At 35.9% G+C, this 21161-nt stretch overlaps 1 protein-coding gene across 5 annotated transcripts in view; it reads right to left on the reverse strand.

Annotated features, from left to right (window-relative positions):
- Positions 1–21161, reverse strand: part of ANKS1B (ankyrin repeat and sterile alpha motif domain containing 1B) — a 415189-nt gene that overhangs the window by 320708 nt on the left and 73320 nt on the right. For all 5 annotated transcript variants that reach the window (XM_064702134.1, XM_064702132.1, XM_064702136.1 and 2 more), the window contains exons 7-8: positions 19319–19429; positions 16122–16297 (exon numbers count right to left, since the gene is read on the reverse strand). In XM_064702134.1, the coding sequence (XP_064558204.1) occupies positions 16122–16297; positions 19319–19429 (287 nt within the window). The remainder of the gene's footprint in view (positions 1–16121; positions 16298–19318; positions 19430–21161) is intronic.

The following is a 21161-nucleotide window of genomic DNA, read 5'->3' on the forward strand; positions in this document are numbered from 1 at the left end:
TAAAACATACAAAAATACCTTTACGTATGGCCTTCTTTTTATCAAATGTTAACCATCTCCTATCTAACATATGACCTTATTACCTAGATAAGTTTATTTAAGGAATACAATAAATTATAAAAGATGTCTTATGTCCTTTCAGTCCCTCCATTTTTCTCAACTTTTACTGAAGACTAGTCTGCTTTCTGCCTTGACATTTCTAAGCAGACACTGCCACTCAATTCCCTTGTTTCAGAATACAAAGGAGACTTTCCTGGACTAGTCCAGTGAAACCTAAAACCAAACATCAAAACCTTTACTTCTTGTATGTGGTTTTTTCACAATCATCCAATTGCAGAAGTATTTCATGTACCCTTTCAAACAGTATCTGCTATATAACAGGACATTTACTGTTTGCTATTGCATCATAGCTCTGGAGACACAAACATTCCCTTATCATTTATCTTCGTTAGGAAACAATATTTTTAAATGGAGCAGTAAAGATAAAATCCAGAAAGCAATATTGCTCTGCTTATGGGAGGCAGAAAGCAACCCGACATTTGATAAGCCAAGTGCTGTCACTCAGTTTGAAACAATGAGGTCAGTAGGAAGTTTCTTCTCTCGAAATAATTTGTCAAACATGTATTTTTCTATCATCCTAACAGAGATGTGCTTCTAACTCCCCTTGGCCCAAAGGACATGTACCTTACACTGTGAAATAAAAGCAAAAAATTACAGGTCTGTTATCTAGTATTCTATTTTGACATTATTATTACTAATAACTAATAGAACAGGAAACTGTTCCTGAATTTCTTCTATAAATTTGGATGAGCAGGTCTATCTCTGCCACAGCTGTCCCCAGCAGCTGCAGCAGTCAAGCCAGGGACAGAAGAGCTGGGACACTGTTCTGTGCTCTCAGTGCTCCCCCTGCTGCTGCCCAAGCTGCTCTCAGGGGAAAATGCCTGAGGTATGCAGAAGTAAAAAGAGCATTAGGGCATGGCAAATAACACAATCAGTTACTATTTTTCTACAGCAGCATCCCTGCATTAAGCAAATATGCCCTTCTGAGACTGAGTAAGGATCCTGAAAAGGAGGAGCCTCAATTATGACATACATCCTATGTCTCACAGACAGTGAAAGGTTTTGGGAGCCTGGGCACACTTTTCCCACATCCCCCAAGGCCTTCTCCCTACTAATGATTTTCTGTTTCCCATCCTCATTTTTTTGTCTTTCACCTTACACTGCACATCTGCTGCTGTTCTTTCACAAACATGTTCCGAGTCTGCATCTCTTTCATTCGCTCTGAGTGTGGGTAGAGTTTGACTGCACCTCCTGTATTCTGCAAAGAATCAGGAAGGCAAAGACAGTCTTGTACTTATAGCAGAAGAATGATGGAGAAAAGTACTCTGCACCTGCCTCTGCCTTAATTCCTGTGGGATGCTAGCCATGTTATCTCAACATCTCCAAGAGGGTCGATGAGTTTTTGCTCCTGATCTGCTGCCTATGCTGAAACCAAAGGTGAGTTTGCACAAATTCTGGGCTACATCAGGAATCATTTTGGGAGACTCTGTATCTATTCTCAGTGGTATATGAGCCTTAGTACCCTGCAAATCCCAGCTCCAGCAGTCTCAGATGTGGAATCTTGGTTTCTACACCACTGCCATCAGCCCAGTTTCATGTGATATTTTCTGACTGGGGGTCCCAAAGAAACATCACATCTGAAGCAGTTACACCCCTGGAACTCAAGATCACTGTGATATCTGATTCTAAGGAGAAATTCCTGTCACTTGAAGTCAGTAGAGTCAAGTGAAACAACCGCACATAGCAAACACAAGATGCTTTAACTAGGCAAATGTGATTAATTCACATACATTCACATATACACCCAACTCTGTGGTTGTGTAGCTGCTGCCCCTCAGTGGGCAAGTGCCATTGACACCTATCATGAGCACCCCAAAATAAATCACTTTGTCACCACAGCAGGATCTGACACTATACAGGAAATACATCCTGGAACCAAATGGGAAGTATAATGAACACTAAATAAGGTCAAAATTTTAAGTAAAAGTGAGATTATAAAATGAGTACATCTGGACATGTATTGAAAGTAGAGCAATACATTCGAAATTTTAATTCATCCTTGCATTTAGCATAAATAACAAATATTAAGATGATTCTTAATCTTTGCACTACTCTCATAGAGGGATGAAACCATTCATAAAACAAAAGTTTTAGGATTTAAAAACCTAATAGGTGATCTGTTTTCTCAAGTGATCAGTTCCAGGACCCAAAAAAATGGCCTGAAGTTGTGTCAGGGAAGGTTTAGGTTGGATATCAGGAAAAGGTTTTGCACCCAGAGGGTGTTTGGACACTGAACAGGCTCCCCAGGACTGCGGTCACAGCAACACCCTGACAGAGCTCAAGATGCATTTGGAGAACAGTCTCAGGCACAGAGTATGAGCCTTGGGGATGGCTCTCTGCAGGCCCAGAGAACTGGACTTGATGATCCTTGTGGGCTCCTTCCAACTCAGTGAATTCTGTGATTTAATAAAAGTTATATGTTTAATATATGGATTAAGCTACTTCTCTATAATGTATCAAAACATAGGCACTTCCATAACTTACTCCACTCTAATATATGTGTTTGGGACAGGATTGAACTGCCAAATTAATTTCTCTTTCTTAACATTAGCTAAAATAAAGTGAACCTGTGTTTGAAATACTTGTCTAACTTTGAGCACATACCTAATACTAATAAATCAGTCTATTTGCACACTTAATTTTAAATTTTTAATGTCAAAGCATTTCAAGTACTTTACTTTACCATGAAAAAGAACTTAGCATATGAAGCATAAAGCCCTAAAATAGAATTCACCCAGGAAGTCATAAAGACTGCAAGGACACTCTGCTACAGAATGCATCTCTAGGAATGCCTTTCCATCCCACAGGCATAGTAGATTTGACCTGTGTTGGTATGTAAGGAAGGCTATACACAAATATGGGCTGTGCAAAATGGGAAGGAATTTGGTACCTTTATTCTTAAGTCTTGAAATTTAACCACAAGAACAGTTGCAATTAAGTTAATGGAATTTCTCATGTTAATGACAGACTTTTGCATCTCCCTGAATCAATATGCACATGACTCACTCCAAAATGTGACTCACTGAAAAACTCATCCACCAGATGAAAAAGAAGAAACTGATAATGAAGGGCATAGGAGCCCACATAAAAGAAAAAACAAGTGTTAATAATTTAAAAAATATTAAAGAGAATTAAAGGCTACAGAATATTTGCCCTTGCATAAAGGAAAAAAATCATAATTCAAAGTAATGTAAATCACTTTTGGCTTTAAATATCTCAGAGAAAACACTGCTTGAAGAATAGTTACAGAGGCATCTCTGTATTTAACAGCCCTATACCATCTGAATGTTATCATATAACATTTGAAAATCTCAGTGCTATGTAATTGCCATGAAAATCAGTTGTAAACCTTGCATTTTTCCTTTTTTAAAATTGTGAAAGAGAGGGTGGGTAAGTGGGTGGCAGTATGATGAAACTTACAGAAAACACATTATTTCTCATGAAATAGAGCAGAAGGAAGAGAAATTAAAGCAGGGGAAAAATCAGGTGGCAAGAGAGTAGGCAGAAGTCACCACTTTATTACTCCTCCAGTGCAGAGTTTTTTATTTAGCACACATATTCTCAATAGAAATGTGTCAATGAAAACGCAGTTATTATTCCATTAAGCTGCTGTTGCCTTAATAAAGAACATAAAAGAAAATCCTACCTGAATAGTCAAAGGCAATCTAAAGAACTATATGCAGTACAGCATTAGTCATCTGAAGGTGAATGCTGGTTAAGAGTGGACAATCAAAAGAGCTTTGAAAAGCATTTTTGCTATGTGATTTACAGATCCAGCAGTAACAAATTACTTGTGGTTTGCCATATTGGCAGCCAAGTGCTAAACATAATGTAAACACAACACAGTAGAACAGCAGACAGCTGAAATGTCTTAGAAGGCACAAAAGTTGAAGGCCTAACTAGAAAAGATCAGCCAAAGAATAATCTACCTTTTGTTCTCAGAAGCACAAGCAATGGCTCAGACTTCTCTAGAGGTGCTGGAAAAGATCACACACATCCCATCAGGATGCAGCACACTATCAACTAGAGAGCAGCTCTCAATGCAGCCGGATTTACACGGCACGTGGAAGCAGCATTCAAAATCACCTTCACTAGGAAGGCAAAGTCTTTGCTATGGCCAATAGGAAAATCTCCCAGTGTGAAGTTGACATACTTCAAGTTGCTGCTTTTTCCTGTCTTATGTAGTTAAACCAGTGATATCACTGCAGTAATCTCAATAACCACTACTGCCAGAAGATGTAGGACAGGGTGTGCTTTTTCTGTGCTAGCTCATTGGTACTGTTTCCTTTTGCCTGTGGTAAATTCAACACCACACATTCAGATCCACTGCAGTACAAGCACGCCTCTATGTTCTTTTCCAGACACATTAATAAGTAGCTGAAGACTTAATATTTAAATTCTTTCTCCAGCCATTCATAATATAATGTCTTAAAGTTCCTATAAAATACAGATAAAGTCAGTAACAGGCTTTCATCTATAACTCCTGTGAAGCACTATGTTTCTCAGGAGGTATCAATAACTAAATAAGCAATTGTGAACTGTTAAAATTATTTAGATTTCTTAAAGGAAACACCACTGACAGAGACAAAAGCAAGGCAATAAACATTCCAATACCCGTAAGTAGGAAACTATTAACAATGGAAAGAAAGACCAGCATAGCAATAAAAAAGTAATTATATTTTAATATGATTTTTGTCTAAGGCAGTATTGAGGCTGCTTCTTTGCAGATTAGGAACAGCCTATGTTTCAGAAATATTAGGCAGAGCACCAATATCAACAAAAATAATAGTGGTAGTATTAATGCAAATTGCTTAATCTCAAATAATTACTGAAGTAAATAAAATGGTAGAACCTCTCCTAAGATTTTCCCTCATGACACTAAACTGAAACTTTTGGTAAGTTTAGGAAGGATAGAGGCTAAGACAAGAGGAATGAAAATACATATTCAAAAATTGTGTAAGTCATTCAACCTTCACATTTCTCTGGAAAAATAAAGAAACTGCTGTAAGGACCGACATGTGCATCATGTGACACAACACATCAAGTAAATCTGGTTTTTGATTCTAATTTCAGTTTAAAAACCTATACCAGTGAAGTCAGGCAAGAACTCCAGTTATAATAAAGTCACAGAAAAGCTAAGGGGTGCTTTTCTAGCACGCTCTTGATGTATGGGCAAACTTTTCTAATGCATACTAAATATCAGGCACTGGCCCTTAACTGAATTCCTCAAGATGTTATATTCTATAGAGGTATAGGAATCTGGTCCAGCATATTTTTCTATTCATTTTCTACTTGCTGAGCTTATTAACAGGGGCTGGAAAAATCTGTCAACAGAATACAATGAAACTCTATGTTATGAATGGTCAACTTTCAAAACTTAAGGAAAAAAATACTGAATTTATTTTATATCCCTATTATAAAAAAATCTGCTTGCAGCCACTAAGATAGAATAAAAATGAAATTAAACAAGTAGTCCAAACAAATTGCCCAATGCTATAATTTCAGCTACTAAACAATTTTTAAAGAGAGCATTATTCTGTATTACCTTGTCATGGGTGGTCATTTTGCCCTGTGAAATATGCACATTATTTATCATTAGCATTATTTGTATACCTCTTACAAAGAGGCAAAGAAAAGAAAGCAAGACTGCAGCTTCTAAGAAAGTACCTACTTAGCGAACTTCAAAAGAACCAAATATACTGAAACCATACCTTTAATCCCCACCCCTTAGGATCCTGTAGAAGTTCACATGGCTCTGATGGATTAGCAGGCTCCATCTCCTGGTTACACCATTGGGACAAAATGATGCTGTTCCACTCACCACAGAAAACAACAGACATATCCATACAGTCATTACTTTTCTCATGCATTTCCTGTCAGATGGTGATCATCAGCCTTCACTGCAAGTTCCAAGCTTAATGACTTAATTCCTACACTAATGGAATGGACATTAAATCAGTGTTGACTTGAGTTGTACTTGAGTTATATACAAAAATATTTCTTTTTTTTCCCCTCTACTCTTTGTAACTTGATGTGTAGGTATAACACTCATTTATTCGGAGACCCCTATGCATTTTAAAGAACAATCAAACCTGCATTGGTACCTGCTGACAACCTGGTACCTGCTGATAAGAGTTGTAAATTATTACAGAAATTCCTATCTCTTAAAATGCAGAAACATCAAAAGCTAAAATGTTCTAGAACAATGTGTTTTTTGTTTAGATTGCAGGATAGGTCCTTCTTTCCTTATTAACTCAGTTATCTTTTCCCTCAGGTAAATATATATATATGACCGTGAAAAACAAATCTACACATCTAAGCTCATTGTTCTTATATTCTACCAAAAGCAGTTTTTCCAGAGAGCAAAAAATATGTTTCAGAAATTAAAATCTGATTTTACCTAAATGTCAGCAAAGTCTTTCAAATTCCTTCTAGACCTCGTACATTGCTCCATACTCTATTGCTCAAATGTGATAAACCAATACACCTTTGGAGTATCAGTGTTCCTACCTGCGATGCTCTAAATCACATAGGCAGAACCTGTATTTTGAGAAGACCAAGCAAGATGAAAAGAACTTTTTGTTCTCTTGTGAAGGAGAATCTGAAATTGTGATTCTGACTGGAACACTGGAGAACAGTCTGAGGACAGGAGAAACCCAAGGGAAATGGAGAGCAGGAGTTCATGACAGATTTTTTTTTACAAACTTCTAATGAATGTCAGTTCTTGAGGGAAGCAACTCTGGTTACCAATAACTTAGTGTTCCTGACAATTTGGCTTTATAATAATATCACAAAGAGTTGATGCTAACATTAAAAAAGTCCCCTGCCTGGGTGGAAATGTCATGGTATTATCTTCTCATTCTGTTCTCCTTCCCAACTCTCTTGGAAGGTCCCAAATGAAGCTGGAGACTCCAGCTTAAGTATGGGCATCATGTTGTACACTACTGAATACTCCCAGGATGACAGACCCTGAGGATAGCACAAGAAATGAAAGAGAAGGGGTTCTGCTGTGCAGCACTGGCAACAGTGGCACAATGGCTCAGGCAGCTCAAGGATATTAAAAAAATTCATGAAACACAGATGAGAAAGAAGGTTCTCTAAAGCATTGAGTAATATTAAAAAAAGATATTTAATGCAAGCAAATATATTTCATACTGGAGAGATGATTTCAGGATCAGTTCTGACAGAGCCCTCAGATGTTGGCTAATCCTACTGAGATTAGTAGATATCCTTGGTGTTCATCTAAGTATAATGAAACAGAGATGACTCTACATATGTGCTCAGTATTGCACTAAAATTGTTCTTGTAAAAAAAAAAAAATCTACTGTAGTCAAGTTAATAAAACCTAGCTATCAAACAGAATTCTTGAGTAGACAATATTTTGCTAATCATTGCCACAGCACCCCAAATTTACACACAGCTTTATAACCACAAAGACAAACAAGCTCTTTGATCTGAAAAGCTTGTATTATAATTACTTTATATGGAAAAAATTCTAAACCTATATCCAAGGTCCTTATGTAAAAGATTCAGCTGAGATGAAAGGGTCCACAGCAGGGCAAGTGAAAGTGCTTGGCAGCATGGAAAGACCTACATACAAAATAAGAAAATGCTAAGATTACTTAGTCAGGAAAAGGAAAGCTTTAAGAAAGAACAAGCCGGAAATATTACAAATTACGAAGGGTGTGCACAAAGCATTTGGTCTTTTCTACTCAATCAGATTTTACCATATAAGAATAAATGGAAGCATAAACTCAGCCAATAAGAGAAAATGCCTGTGTCTAGAGCACACATTCTGCAAAAAAGCAATACAGGGTTTTACACGATGGTAAACAATGTGACAGACTGGAGCAAAAGGATTAGATACCTTCAGGCTTCACCACTGCAAGCTGAACACATAACAGCATTCAGAGAGATGCATTTGTCTGTAAGCTATTTTCCTGCTAGTACCTGATAGTCAAGGAATTTGCCACACACACATAATTGCACAGACTGCTTAAATATTCTAGAAAATCATTCTAGTGGAAAAAAGAGCAGGTACTTTTTAATGCAGATTAAATGAATTGGTGGTTTGGCCAGCACATTCTCCTAGTTATACTTAACTCCATGTAGTTTAAATCATACTAAGTGTTGTCATGTTTTGAGATTTTATATTCCTAAACAAGCAATGGCTTTCTCACAGGGTAGGTCTGTGCAGCTCAGGGGAGGACTGGCTAGCAATCTTTCTACCCGAAATCACAGCAGCAGGGAGCTGCAGGCTAATTTAGTCAGCTGTGAAGCATGATACCCGGCAAATTATTCTGTGCAGAGCTCCACATAGCTCCTATTAGGACCCCTCTAACGTAAATTTTCACAACACTGTGCTGAAGCATAGCCTAACCTACAGATACAGAACAATCTTTTTTAATAGCTACAGAACACACATTAGGAAAGGATACTTTTAGAAAGTCTGAACTCCCCTTCACTAGGTAGGTAGCCTAAAAGATGGGGAAAAATTTTGTATTCAGTTGGTTTCCTTCTGCTTCTTTGTAATCACTAGTTCATGTTTAAACAGAATTTAGAAATCCTTTTTAAAGCAATTTATGGAAAGTATATAATTCCACACTCACCAAGTGGATGTTTGGTACTGGATGTCCCATTATAAATATCTAATGAAAAAAAGGAGCAGCAGCAACAGTTCTCAGTGGGAAATACTACTGTGTGCACTAGAAATTGGGAGTAGCAGATGGTTTTTAGTGAGCTGGTAGCTTTTAAAATAAATTTTTAAAGTTATATAATCTTATCTTCAGAGTGTGGGAAGACCTCTTCAACAAGGGAATCTCAAAAATTATGTTTACATATCCTAGGAGAGATGGTCATCATACTTTCACTTCTCATAGAAATAAGAGTCAGTATATACTTGCAGAATAGGATTCATAACTGAACTGGGTAAAAGAGCAACTTAATATAAAATTCTTGCAGCATCATAATTTAGCAATACTAAAATTATCTAACACTATCATAAAAAAGGAATTCAAAAGCAATGATCTTCCAAACACTGTCTCTCAAAACATCATAAATACCTGCAAAATGCATTGAAGCTTCATTATCAAATTCACCAAGTGTTACTATATTAAATTATTTAAATTTATCTGTTTCTGTCCTTGAAGCCCCATACAATCAGGCCTGATTATCTTACTATTCCCTAATGAATAAGCAAGCAAAATTGTTCTGGAAGGTGTTTTTACTGTATCCTCATTAGTAAGCCATTGCACATCTGACTTGCTCATCACCATTTTTCTCTGAAATTCTGTATTCCTCTCTCAATAATGCATGCAAGTGTGTGGTGTTTTTAAAGGCCCAAGACAGCAATTATTTTACTTGAGCATGTTTGGTCACTCTTAGCTATTATATTTCAACCCAGCCATTATTTATTTAAATGTTATATCAAAAGTAAAAACCAAAACAGTATTCTTGAGTAATGCTACTAAACAGTTTACTTCAATATTCAACAAGCTCTAACAATTACTTTGTGAAATAATAAAAAAATCCTGTGCTTTTTATAAAAAAATAACTGCTCTTTTCTTCACAGAAAAAAATTAATCAGAATAACTGACTTCTGAAAAACCATGCATAAATTTTACCCACTCTAATATATTCTTAGTCAACTTTCAAAACCACATAATTCTATGATTTTGAATCTCTCCTTAGATATAAACCAGACACGATTATAGTTTTATTGATGTTATATAGCCTCATATTCTTGATATCCTGACATAAGAGTAAAAATTGTGTCTTTGAATATGTACCATCATTCTTTTCAGCAATCTTATTATATTTTTACATATATTTTTTTCCACTCTCTCAACATGCACAAGTATCAACTTCCCATTCTGGATGACAGAAACTGACATTTATATGCCTGTGATGAAATCCAAATCTTTTCCCTGAGACTACACAGAACCTTTCCTCATGTTTAAATTTAAATTACTGCTGCCAGCCTTTATTATCTATTATAAAACCACATTAAATTTAAACAGATATGCTGCTGCCACTTGTGTGAAATCCCTCTGTAGTGCAGTTACTACACGGTTTTACTATCTTCAGTTTAAAAAAAATAAATTGGGGGCATTTTAAGTTTCTCAGTATTTATACCATGTAATTAAGCAAAATCTTTTAACATACACTCTGCTTTTAAGAACACAGAAAACTCTCAAGAACTTTTTCTTTAATCTAAACTCATGTCACAAATCCAAAGACAGTAAGATATTGCATTTGCACTTGAAAATCAGTAACACATTTTTTTTGTCATGCTTCTGAACACAACAGCATAAATGTAAAAGCAAACATTGCAACCACCTACTACAAAAGATTAAAGAGACTGTTCTGAAGAATATACTTCAATGTGGAGCCTCAGTTCTATTGAAGTGGCACATTTTAAAATTTGTAGTAGTTCAAAAAAATCTCAGGAGTTCTCAAAAAATATGGAATACTTATGGTTTCTACATGAAAAGAAAACCACACTTTTCAAAATAAAGATGTAAATAAACTTTTGAATACGGAGTAAGATGAAGTCTTTTTAAGAGAGAATTTTAGGAAAACATTTTTCAAATAAAACATCAAGTTTACTAAAGAAAAAGTCTGAGATTTATTGTATCCAACACGTACACCTAGTAAATGTATATTTACACACACAGACAAGTGGAGAAGTTCTTAATCTCTACTTTTTGTTTTGCAGTCACAGGCTGTCCAAAGCAAGTAAAAAGTCAAATATTCTTTGAAATCCATAGGAATTTCTTACACTTAGAAAAAGCCCATATTTTTATTTTCCGATATTATTTTTTTAAAGAACACAATGTGCAAATACGTTGCAATACAGCTGGTGCATTTCTGGGTTTAATTAGAATTCTTAGTCCTGACATGAATGCATACACAGGTATCTCACACCTGACAGGAAACTGGCAATGATTTTAGAATGCCACAGACAGGAATCTAAAGCAATTTTCTTGTGGGTGCTCAGGATTCTCACAATACACACTTTGACAATCTTCTGTTCATTTTCCTGACACATTTAATTTTTCAGGATCCCTGCTTTGTACATTATACCTATTTAAATTGTCTTGCTTGCTGTTCAATTCACACAGATCATTTGAATGCACACTTGGTGTATAACCTCTTCGCCACGATACACTTCTAAATTTAGTCCTGATGTTTTATTTTGTAGCTTAAATGTATGTCATGATGTTCCATACATTTTTCTCCTAGAGGAATTTAAGGTGTTCATTTTGAAGCATTTTGGACTATCAACTGTGTTAAAATGCACAATTTTAACACAGCAACGAGAAATGCTGGAAAACTCTTATATAAGATGGTTGCTTTTGTTCTTGAAATTACTGAACCAGACTGCCATCTATTGGAAAATAAATATTTTTTTAATTATACTTTAAAAAAAAACAAACCTGAAACTGCAATCACACTTAATTCAGCTTGAAAAGGAAACACCTTTCCAAATGAACTGTGATATAAATCAAGGACTTTCGTATATTTTTTTCCACCTCATGTTTTCTGAAATGTGTTTTGAAGCACAGTTGCTTTTCTGACTCACGGAACAATCAAATTCTAGTTTTTTCGAAAGATTTTTATCTAGGGAACACAGAAAAACTGTAATATGTCAGCGCTGAGCAAAACACAAGTATAAAGCTTCCCAAACTTGCCTGTGCAGCACCAGTCAGGGCTTTCCATGTCTTTGCATACATAGGTCAACTAAAAAGCACATTCAAGTAACAATGGCCAAAATGGGAAAAACAAAGACAGGAACTGGAAGTACAAATCTATGAAGTGACCATCACCCAGCATACAAGTAATTAAGAAGTACTAGAAATGGCAACTAAAATGATGCATAGCTGTATGAACACCTTTTGGAGCTCTCCCTGAAGTAGAATTGCAAAACTGTGTTCAATCTGGCCTTTAATTTTGTGGAGACAATGAATAGGGGCTCGTTGCATGCTATGTTGTAATGTACATATTTTAATGACTGGTAAAGGCAGACTAGGAAACATGGCATTAATATCTACACAACAGCACACCAAACACAGCCTGAGTGGCAAAAGAAAACATTTAAAAATGACATTCCAGTGCAGCTTTGACTTCCTTTAGTTTATCTTTAATAACGTACTCTTCAAATTGAAAGATAACATTAACTTACTCTCATCTGACTTTCTGCTGTTAGCATTCAGTCTTTTCCTCCCTCTTCATTAATCATTCCCTCCAATTCAGGCAGCTAAGACAATCTGTTCTTCTGTCACAGTTCCCCTTTCAACTTTTGGAAGGGAAGCATCCTTTGGGGACATTTTCACTCATCTCCAGATCTGTTCCTATTCATGTCTACACTATGGGTGTACTGCTACTGTCCTTACTTCTACTTACTGCTCTACTGTACTCTCCCTCTCCCAGATGTCACGCCTTCCACCTCACCACCAATTTTCCTAGTCAGCTCCTCCATGTCCCAAGGAAATTTAAGAGTCAAAGCTGATTAGTAATTTGGAAGTTGGAAGACTAAACCAAAGCTTCTTTTTTTATTTTTTTTTTTCACTGAACCTCAGACCTGTGCAAACTCTGCTTACGATTTGACTTGAAAATACTGTAAGCACATAAACCTCTAGGGTTTTAATGCCTTGTCACAAATCACACACCTGGCCAACAGAAACATATAATACAAACAGGTATTGTTTTCAATGCAAAATTAGATGAAAAGAAGTAGTTCCTTATTACAAACATTCCAAAACAACTTGTTATGTTGGTGGATGACTACCTGTCTAATAATACAGCAAATGGAGGAATGGATTCCATTCTGTCCTTAACCTAAAAGACTTCCAACCCACTTCTTTCAAAGAAAGTATAGAATTCTCCAAGTGCTCTATCATTGGGCAACAAACCATGCAAGATGCCCAAGACCAGAAAAGAAAAGAGAATGTTCCTGTGAACAAGGCATCCAAAGTCCTGCTCTTCAGATTGCACTGGTATTTTTCCAGTGGCTGTACAATGCAGAAACAATACTAGAAGGGATCATAGCCTGATGTCTGTACTTTATCTGGGAGACTATACGACCAATGGAAACTCACCCCTATGCCATGGTCAGAATTGAGCACCACTTTTCCAGATGAAGCCTTTACTGTCAAGTTACTGTATTAAAAAGTAGGCATTCACACTATCCTTACACTAAACAAAAACTGTGAGCCCCACTGTTTCAAACAATAGAGGCTGGCAGTTAAAATTCAGGATAGAATTCCAGCCTGTGCATTCTGGGTAGACAGACACTCCTTTCTACAGTCCCAAATCAACCATAACCTCATTTAGTCTCAGCAGTTTTGGCCCTCCTGAAAAGAGCCAATTGTTTAAAAAAATGCTTTGAAATACACTATGCCTCCTGATGTCTTCTCTTTCCCAAGCCTATGCTATCCTCAGGAGGTGGCTCCTGATGCTCCTTGCTCCAGCTTCCTAAGTTTATGATCCACAAGTTACTATTCAAATCAGAAATTCCCCAGACTTGGCCCCCTATTTCTCTAAACAATAGCATGATGCAAAAAATTCAGATGTCTCCAAGCAGCCAGTGCCTTTGCAGAATCTCCCTCAGGGTCACAAAGTGGCATGACTTGGGATTTGGAAACTTTTCAGATTGCGGAACTACATGAAGTTGAAAAGCCTTCAACAGTCATAGTCTCTGGAATCGACATAAGTTTCAGGAAATGGCACCACCTAACACATTATCAATGGGGAGTTAACTTCTACACCTCTTCAGAGCTGATGCCAGCACAGCCAGCAACGAAAGTTAGGAAAAATCTGCTGATATGAACCTGAATATGAACTGATATGAACCTGAAGTAACTGCTCCAGCCCTCTGTTGGAGCTGGTAACTCCAGCTGGAGAAAGGCAACACCCAGTCCAGCAGGCAGAAAGCATCTGCGCTCCAGACAGACTCCATAGGGTGTCCTGGCTGCCCATACTTTCAAAGGGTCTTGGTATGTGCAGTAGAGGCAAATATGAGGTGAATAAATGCAGACAAAATATAAGAACCCACTTAACCTACTGAGATTCTTACAGAAGCTTCCCATGGAGGAGAAAACTTTAAGTCAGAAAAAGCTGCAAGAATCTGTCTTTAATACATACCCAAGCAATCTATTTCTGACTCTCCACATCTATAGACATCTTCACTTCTTTCTCTCTGTATCTTCATGTTCTTACATAAATATTCATTTAAGTTTCTTCAATTATCTCTGTACTGTCACACATCTTCCTTGACTACACTTGCTGGTCCTGCCCCCAGAGCAGTTTGGCAGCATTCACCTTTGCAATCATTTTCAGAGCTACACATATCTCTTCACTTTAGTGCTTCTTCCCAATTACTCTTTCATGGCCCCTTATAGAGCATGGTAATTTTCATATCACCCAGGGAGCCTAAACACAAAGGGAAGGCAATACCTGCCCAAAATTAAAAGGTGTATCAAAAATGGAAGCAACTTCCATTTTTTTAATGCAAGGTAGCCTCTGAACAGACTGAATAACCCTAAAATACATTAAAAATGAAATGGCTGCTTTAGAACAAACAGGAAAATCTCACATCACAGCAAAGAGTCCTCTCCATACGGATCTGTATAGCTGGGTTTACTGCAGGGGGAAATATTCTGCCCTCCATCCTAACTTCATGTTGGGAGTGCACAGCCATCATCTAGACTACAGTTTTCGCTAAAAGAAAAGCTGGATGCCCCAGCAGGAAAGCACCATAAAATGCTTCAAACAGTCTCCAATTTCAAAGATTTGTTTCCACATCTAGTTCAATTCAAAATACATTAAATATCTAGAAAATATACTGCCTAATTTACCTTTATATTTCCCTGTCGCAGAAATTACAGATTTAGTGTCTGAATACTTTCTATTCATATTGTACTTCATTTAGGCCTGAGCAGACGGATTTATATGGAATACATTTTCTGCAAAACAGCAGCTGAGAAGATTTAAATAGCAGTTAGCACCTAAATTCAGAGAGACACTAGACAAGCGTCTAAAAATGATTAAATGGGATTAGTATCTTGTTCAAATTCAGTTCAATATGAGTTATGTATCTAAACATTCAAACATCTAGAAGGGCTTTTCAAAAGTATCTACTGCATTTCAGGGTAGCTACGCATCTTCATAAATCTCATTTTGTCTACATATGTCATAATAAATCCTCCAAAACGTGAAAGTCTTTAACTTGCCATGGTTTTCCTCACACAAGAGAGCATAATTTTTCTTAACTTACGAAAAACGTTAACTGAAATTTAGAACTTAGCAGTTTTCCTTTGTTCTCTGCTTTATTCCCTGAGCAATCACATTTATTTAGTGTCACAATTTAAGTTTCAGTCTAAACCAGCTGAAACCAGGAAACCTAATGAGGAAGAGCATTCAATTAAAAAAAAAAAAAAGCCTTGTTACAGTAAAGAAAAAATGAATCCTAGACTACTTTATTCATAATATTAATAGCAATGAAGTTATCTTCAACTGTAGTTGGAAATTACTGAAGTATCACAACCACAATTATCTGTATTAGAGATTCAATCTTCAATACCATTAGGCCACCATGAAAGCTATATAGTAATAAAATGTAGAAGAAAAATAACTGAGGATGTTTAGCTGGTTCTTTTGGGGGCATATCTGATCAGATTCTGTTAACATGTAGCATTCAGTATTGAACATACTGATCTCCACTGATTTCACAAAAAAACCCCTTCCTTGCACTCACCATGCTCAAAACAAGAAACCTGAATTAGTGGCGACATGAAATGCCATTCTGAGGTGTGCTAAGCAATACCTTTGAGAAATGAAGGGAACATTACATTTTAAATCTGTAAGAAGCACATGTTACATTTTTTTTATTATAATATTACCTTGCACTATTCTCACTCTTTTATTATTTCTTTCTTGAATGTGCTATAAATAAATCAGATATAACTGAATACATTGTCCTTGTATCCCATCTTACTTACTACATTAAGCTTGGTTTGGCTTCCACTGGTCATAAGATCTTCCTCTGATACTTTACTAAAATTTTCCAGATAATGGTCTGATAGTGTATGAGACAGATCTTCAAAAGAGTATTCCTTTTCTTGGCACAATTTGATTTCATCTAAGAGCTTTGATAATTCTCCAGTCACAGCTTCACCTTTAAAAACAGACACACCATTAGTCAGTAATTAGAATACCGGGGTAATTTATGCCTAAAAAGGAAATGCACATTCTTTAAACTTTATCATCTATTATTTTCCATACCTTATCTTCTAAACAATGATCTTCATGCACCATTCTCTGCTCAAAAATAATGGCATCTTGTTCCAGGCTAGGAATTTGCTTGAGGCAATCTACATACTTCTGCATTGCCCTGTACCTTGCATTTAATTAGGATGAATATATACTTACCCTTTCTATGTTTTCTAATCCTGAAAATTTAGAGAAATAGCAACTATCCAAGAATGTAAAATTAATCCAGGGAAGGAAAGTTTCTACAAACATACAAAATCAATACCCCATACTCTGCATTGGATTCATGTTTGCTGCTGTAATTAATACACTACATAAGCTCTGTAAACTGTGAGTGACTAAGAATGCATATCTCCCCCATCAAAGCAGCTATGCTTTAGGAATAATTCTTGCTCACTCTCCCAGGATTAAATGGAATGGTGGAAGAATATACTGGGCAAAGCCTACATGCTTAAAACATGCCTCCCTACAGCAGTCTATCAGAAACCCACACTTAGTGCATTCTGCACTGTGTTTCATGTTTTTCTCCTTAATTTATCAGATTTCTTAACTAAAGAAATCTGCCAGAACAGTAAGACAATAGGCTTTCTATGTCTATACTGAGGACCACTATTGGAAATAGCTGTCGTAATAAGTACTAGAAACACACTGAGTGCTAACCATTCTGCAAATAATCCACTGGCAGCAGCAAGGCCTCCACAGACTGAAAAGCTACTCATTATGATCAACCACATTGGGTTCTGATTATGTACTGTGTGTGTGTTACACAGCTACCTTTAGTAATAGCAATGAAAAATGAAAAAGACCAAGAGTTTCCAGGAGCAAGTAAGAAACCCCTTTTTTAAACTAGGTTTACAACAGCCATAAGGTGAAAACTGCAGTGCCTAGACTTGATAAAATACAGATGCTTCCATGTTACTCCATCTTTGGAAATAAAATGCTGAAAAGGAAAAACAGAGTGAGCATATTAAGCTCAGCATACATAAACCAGACCTAAGTATGTTCACATAACTACAGAATCCACTGATAAAACTGTATCTGCTAGGTCTAGAGCTCTGTTTGTTTCAGTTTTTTCATAGTTGCTGTTTGCTATGCTAAGTAAACACAAATACTCAAAAATATATTTAAAGTATAACCATAGCCAGTTATAACCAAAATTTTCAGAGACAAGACTAGAAGTGGTAAATTAAAAGCATTTAATCTTTCTACTCTTAGTCAATAGTAGCTTTGCACAAAACTCGTAAATTAAGCAAAATTATAATTGGGTTTATATATATTCTGCATTTTAATTAGTAAATTGAGAATATTCCAGATTAATATTATAACTAAAAATTGGAACTGAAATACCTAAATATTAAAACTATTCCAAAATCACAATACAGTGATTTTTAAAAAAAGAACAAGAACTACTGCTTCCTACAGAACTACATTCATGTCCCTAGTCCCACATTCTCCCACATATGGCCTGCAGTATTTCTTACTAAGCAAGAATGTGTTCTGTGCGACAAAACTGGACTCTGGGTGAGAGTGCACTAGCTGTCTGGCTGATTGCAGCCAGAATACATTAAAGACAGATTTTACCTATTTATTTCAGGGCAGGTACTAATTAGGGCCTTTAACCTCTATCCAGCTCCCTATTTTCATGAAAGTCACAGAAAGGTAATTGATACTGCTATCCCTCTTCCAAAGTTGGTTTAAATTATCTGAAATTAGATTGTCAGTGAATGGCAGACAGATGGATGGGAAGCACGATCAAGTACTATTTCTCTGCTTTAGTATCAGATTACAGGATAGACAAGCAAAAGCCAGCTAGCATGTTTTACATTATTTATACCTTGTAAGTGGAAATAAGGAATGTGAGATCATGACCTTATTATTTTAAAAAGTAATACATATTTTAAAATTATTTGCTACTTAATTTCAGAACAGACATTTCTATTGCACAGTTAGCTTCACAATCCTGCTAATCTCAAAGGAGCTATTTATCTTCACATACCACATATGTGTTAAGCACCCCAATGGGAAATATTATAGGAACTACAGCATTTGTTCACTATTACCATGAAGATCATAACCTGACATGCATCAGGAAGCTTCATTCTCTCATGAATAAAAACTCTCCCAGTGAACATGTTAAAGAAAAAAAAAGGAACACGTTAAAAAAAGACCAAAAAAACTCAACAAACAATGCCAACAAACAAAAAAAAAATCACTACTAAGCAAAATAACACCACAACTCACACAACAAAACCAAGGACAGGTTCAGTTATTTGCCAGCAGTCAATTACATTCATTCTGGATGATTACTGAAGATAGAAGTCAGGTTTGGTTCTACAGGTGGATGACTTTCATGAAAGACACCACACTCAGGACATGCCCTGTTTTAGTGGCTGTGGTGAGGAAATGGTAAATCAGAACATAAAATGAAAGCTCATGCACACAAGTGACTGGTACAGTGTATGAAAGCTGTGTTAGAAGACAAAAGGAAGAGCAGTACATTTGTGACCTTTGAAAGAGGCTTCCAAATGTAAAACCATTGGTAGATGCACTCATTAGGGAGGATGAAGTAAACTCGATTTTTAACCCAAATGCAAACAATACCTGCAGAGTATTTCAACATATTGAGTATTTTTGTTTTGCTTGATTATGCAATGGATAAGGTCAGATAAAGCAAAAATATTTAAGATCAAACAATGCAGTACATTGTAATCCATTAGTGACCTGCCCTTTCTGAGAACACAGTTCCTTGCTTTTCTATATGACATGGATTACAGTGTATGTAAGTCAAGATAGGTGATTCATGGTAGGAAAAAAAACAGACTTGATATCAATAACTTTCTCAAATTTTTTTCTACTTTGTAAGTTTGTATGAATGTTAAAGAGAAATTCAGTGCAGCTTTTGCATTCACAGAGTACATGTATTTACTTTTAGCCTTTGGAGATGGAGGAACTTCTGGAGACAAAACGCAAGACTGATGTTCTGCACATTCCAGTGGGCATTCCTCTGAAATGCTTGCATTTCCTGTTTCCATATATTCTGCAAGTTAAAGATACAAATACACTTAAAAGTCTGAATTATGCAGGTTTATTTCAATCAAAAGTATATTTTCTACTTCTTTTTTCATTAAAGACTTTTCAAATTTTCATATTAAAATCCTGTAATAATTATTATTCATAATAATATTATTATGAATATTAATATTGCCATTGACAAACATTAATATCACAACCCTGTAATAATAGTTATTAATAAATACTGCTGCAAGGCAGTCATTTGTTGAAAGTACTGTAAAACACTAAAATGGCCAGTGCTTCAGTCGGTGGAAACAGCTACAGAAATCTCATTGTAAGGGTAATCAATTGAGACCATCCCTGTGTTTTTCTTGCCTCCTTGAAATATCAACATGACTGTTCTTTTACATTATTACAGTTAAAAGACACTTTTATTCTAAGTTTGTGGAGACTTTTTTGTCAAGATATTCAGGATGTTCAAAATGTTCAGGATGTTCAAAATCCATACAAACACTGATACAAGAAAGTCAAATACTCTGCTTGCAGCACAGATACAGTAATACAGTACATGAGGAAAAACAAAAAGCACCCCTGAAAATTTAAGTTAAAAATAACAGTCTAAAAAGCAGTGTGCAGAAACTTCTGTTTTTTCTCCTTAAAACTTCCCTTGCCCCATGTTAACAACGTTTATAAAAACAGAAAAACATGAAATAATGGATGTGCTAAATTTCAATTTCATTACTGTTCTTTTCTTATAAATATCTACATTATTTTCATGTGCTTTTCTCCACAAGCTACCTCAATGAAAGACCAAAACATTAATGAATTGCAATGCAATACTAAATAAGAAGTTAATTTCTGCAATAGTGGCACTTTCTTTTTTTTCCCAGCAGAGTAACTGGTTCTCAATTTGGGGAGTTATTCTGCATCTGCATTTTCTTGAGTTTATTAAATTGTTTAAATAATTTCATTGTGATAACAATAATAGCATATGTTGCAGCACACAGAGCATCAAAGTACAATAATGTCTTTCATCAATATCGCACTGAAGGACTAAGGAGTTTCTGGGAAGTGAAATCTCCCTGATTTAATTTCTACAGTCTATAAATGCACTTGTTAAGCTTGCTGTTACTCATGATTAAATAATAAATCCCAAAACCCAAATACAATCTGTGATAAAATAGACATCTGAGAAATTAAAATTGGAAATGGCATAGAACAGCAAGCAGTTTCAAAATGCCTTGCAGAATTGTTGGGGTATTTTTTTTTAAATGGTATGATTTGAAAGTGCCATATATTAAGTTTAATGACTGGCAGTGGTCCCTGGCATTAGCTGTCATAAATTTCATCATATGAAAATTTTGTGTTTGTGTGGGTCTGAAAGCAAATACAAACTGTAGGAGACTATGAGAAAACTAACACTATGACAAAATGCTCTGGAATGTTTTCCAGCTCTGTCAGAGACAGTATTTGTCAAGTCAAAGTGCAAGATGGGGATAGGATAAAAAGGAATCCATACCCAAAGAAAACGAAAAGAAAAAGAGAATTCACGAATGAAAAATGCTTGCTTGGTAATTATGCAACTGCCCAAAAGGAAACATAATTCTATCAGGTGAGCGTTACAATTATTAGATTATTACAGCTATAAAATTAGCAGAGGAAATAAAGGAGATATTGTGAAGAACTCTAACCTTGTTCTCACAATCATACAAGTCTGTGGTTTTAATGTAATTCTCTATTTTTGCTCTTTGTCAGTC

The sequence above is a fragment of the Zonotrichia leucophrys genome, chromosome 1A (assembly GCF_028769735.1).
Source record: "Zonotrichia leucophrys gambelii isolate GWCS_2022_RI chromosome 1A, RI_Zleu_2.0, whole genome shotgun sequence".
Classification (NCBI taxonomy): domain Eukaryota; kingdom Metazoa; phylum Chordata; class Aves; order Passeriformes; family Passerellidae; genus Zonotrichia; species Zonotrichia leucophrys.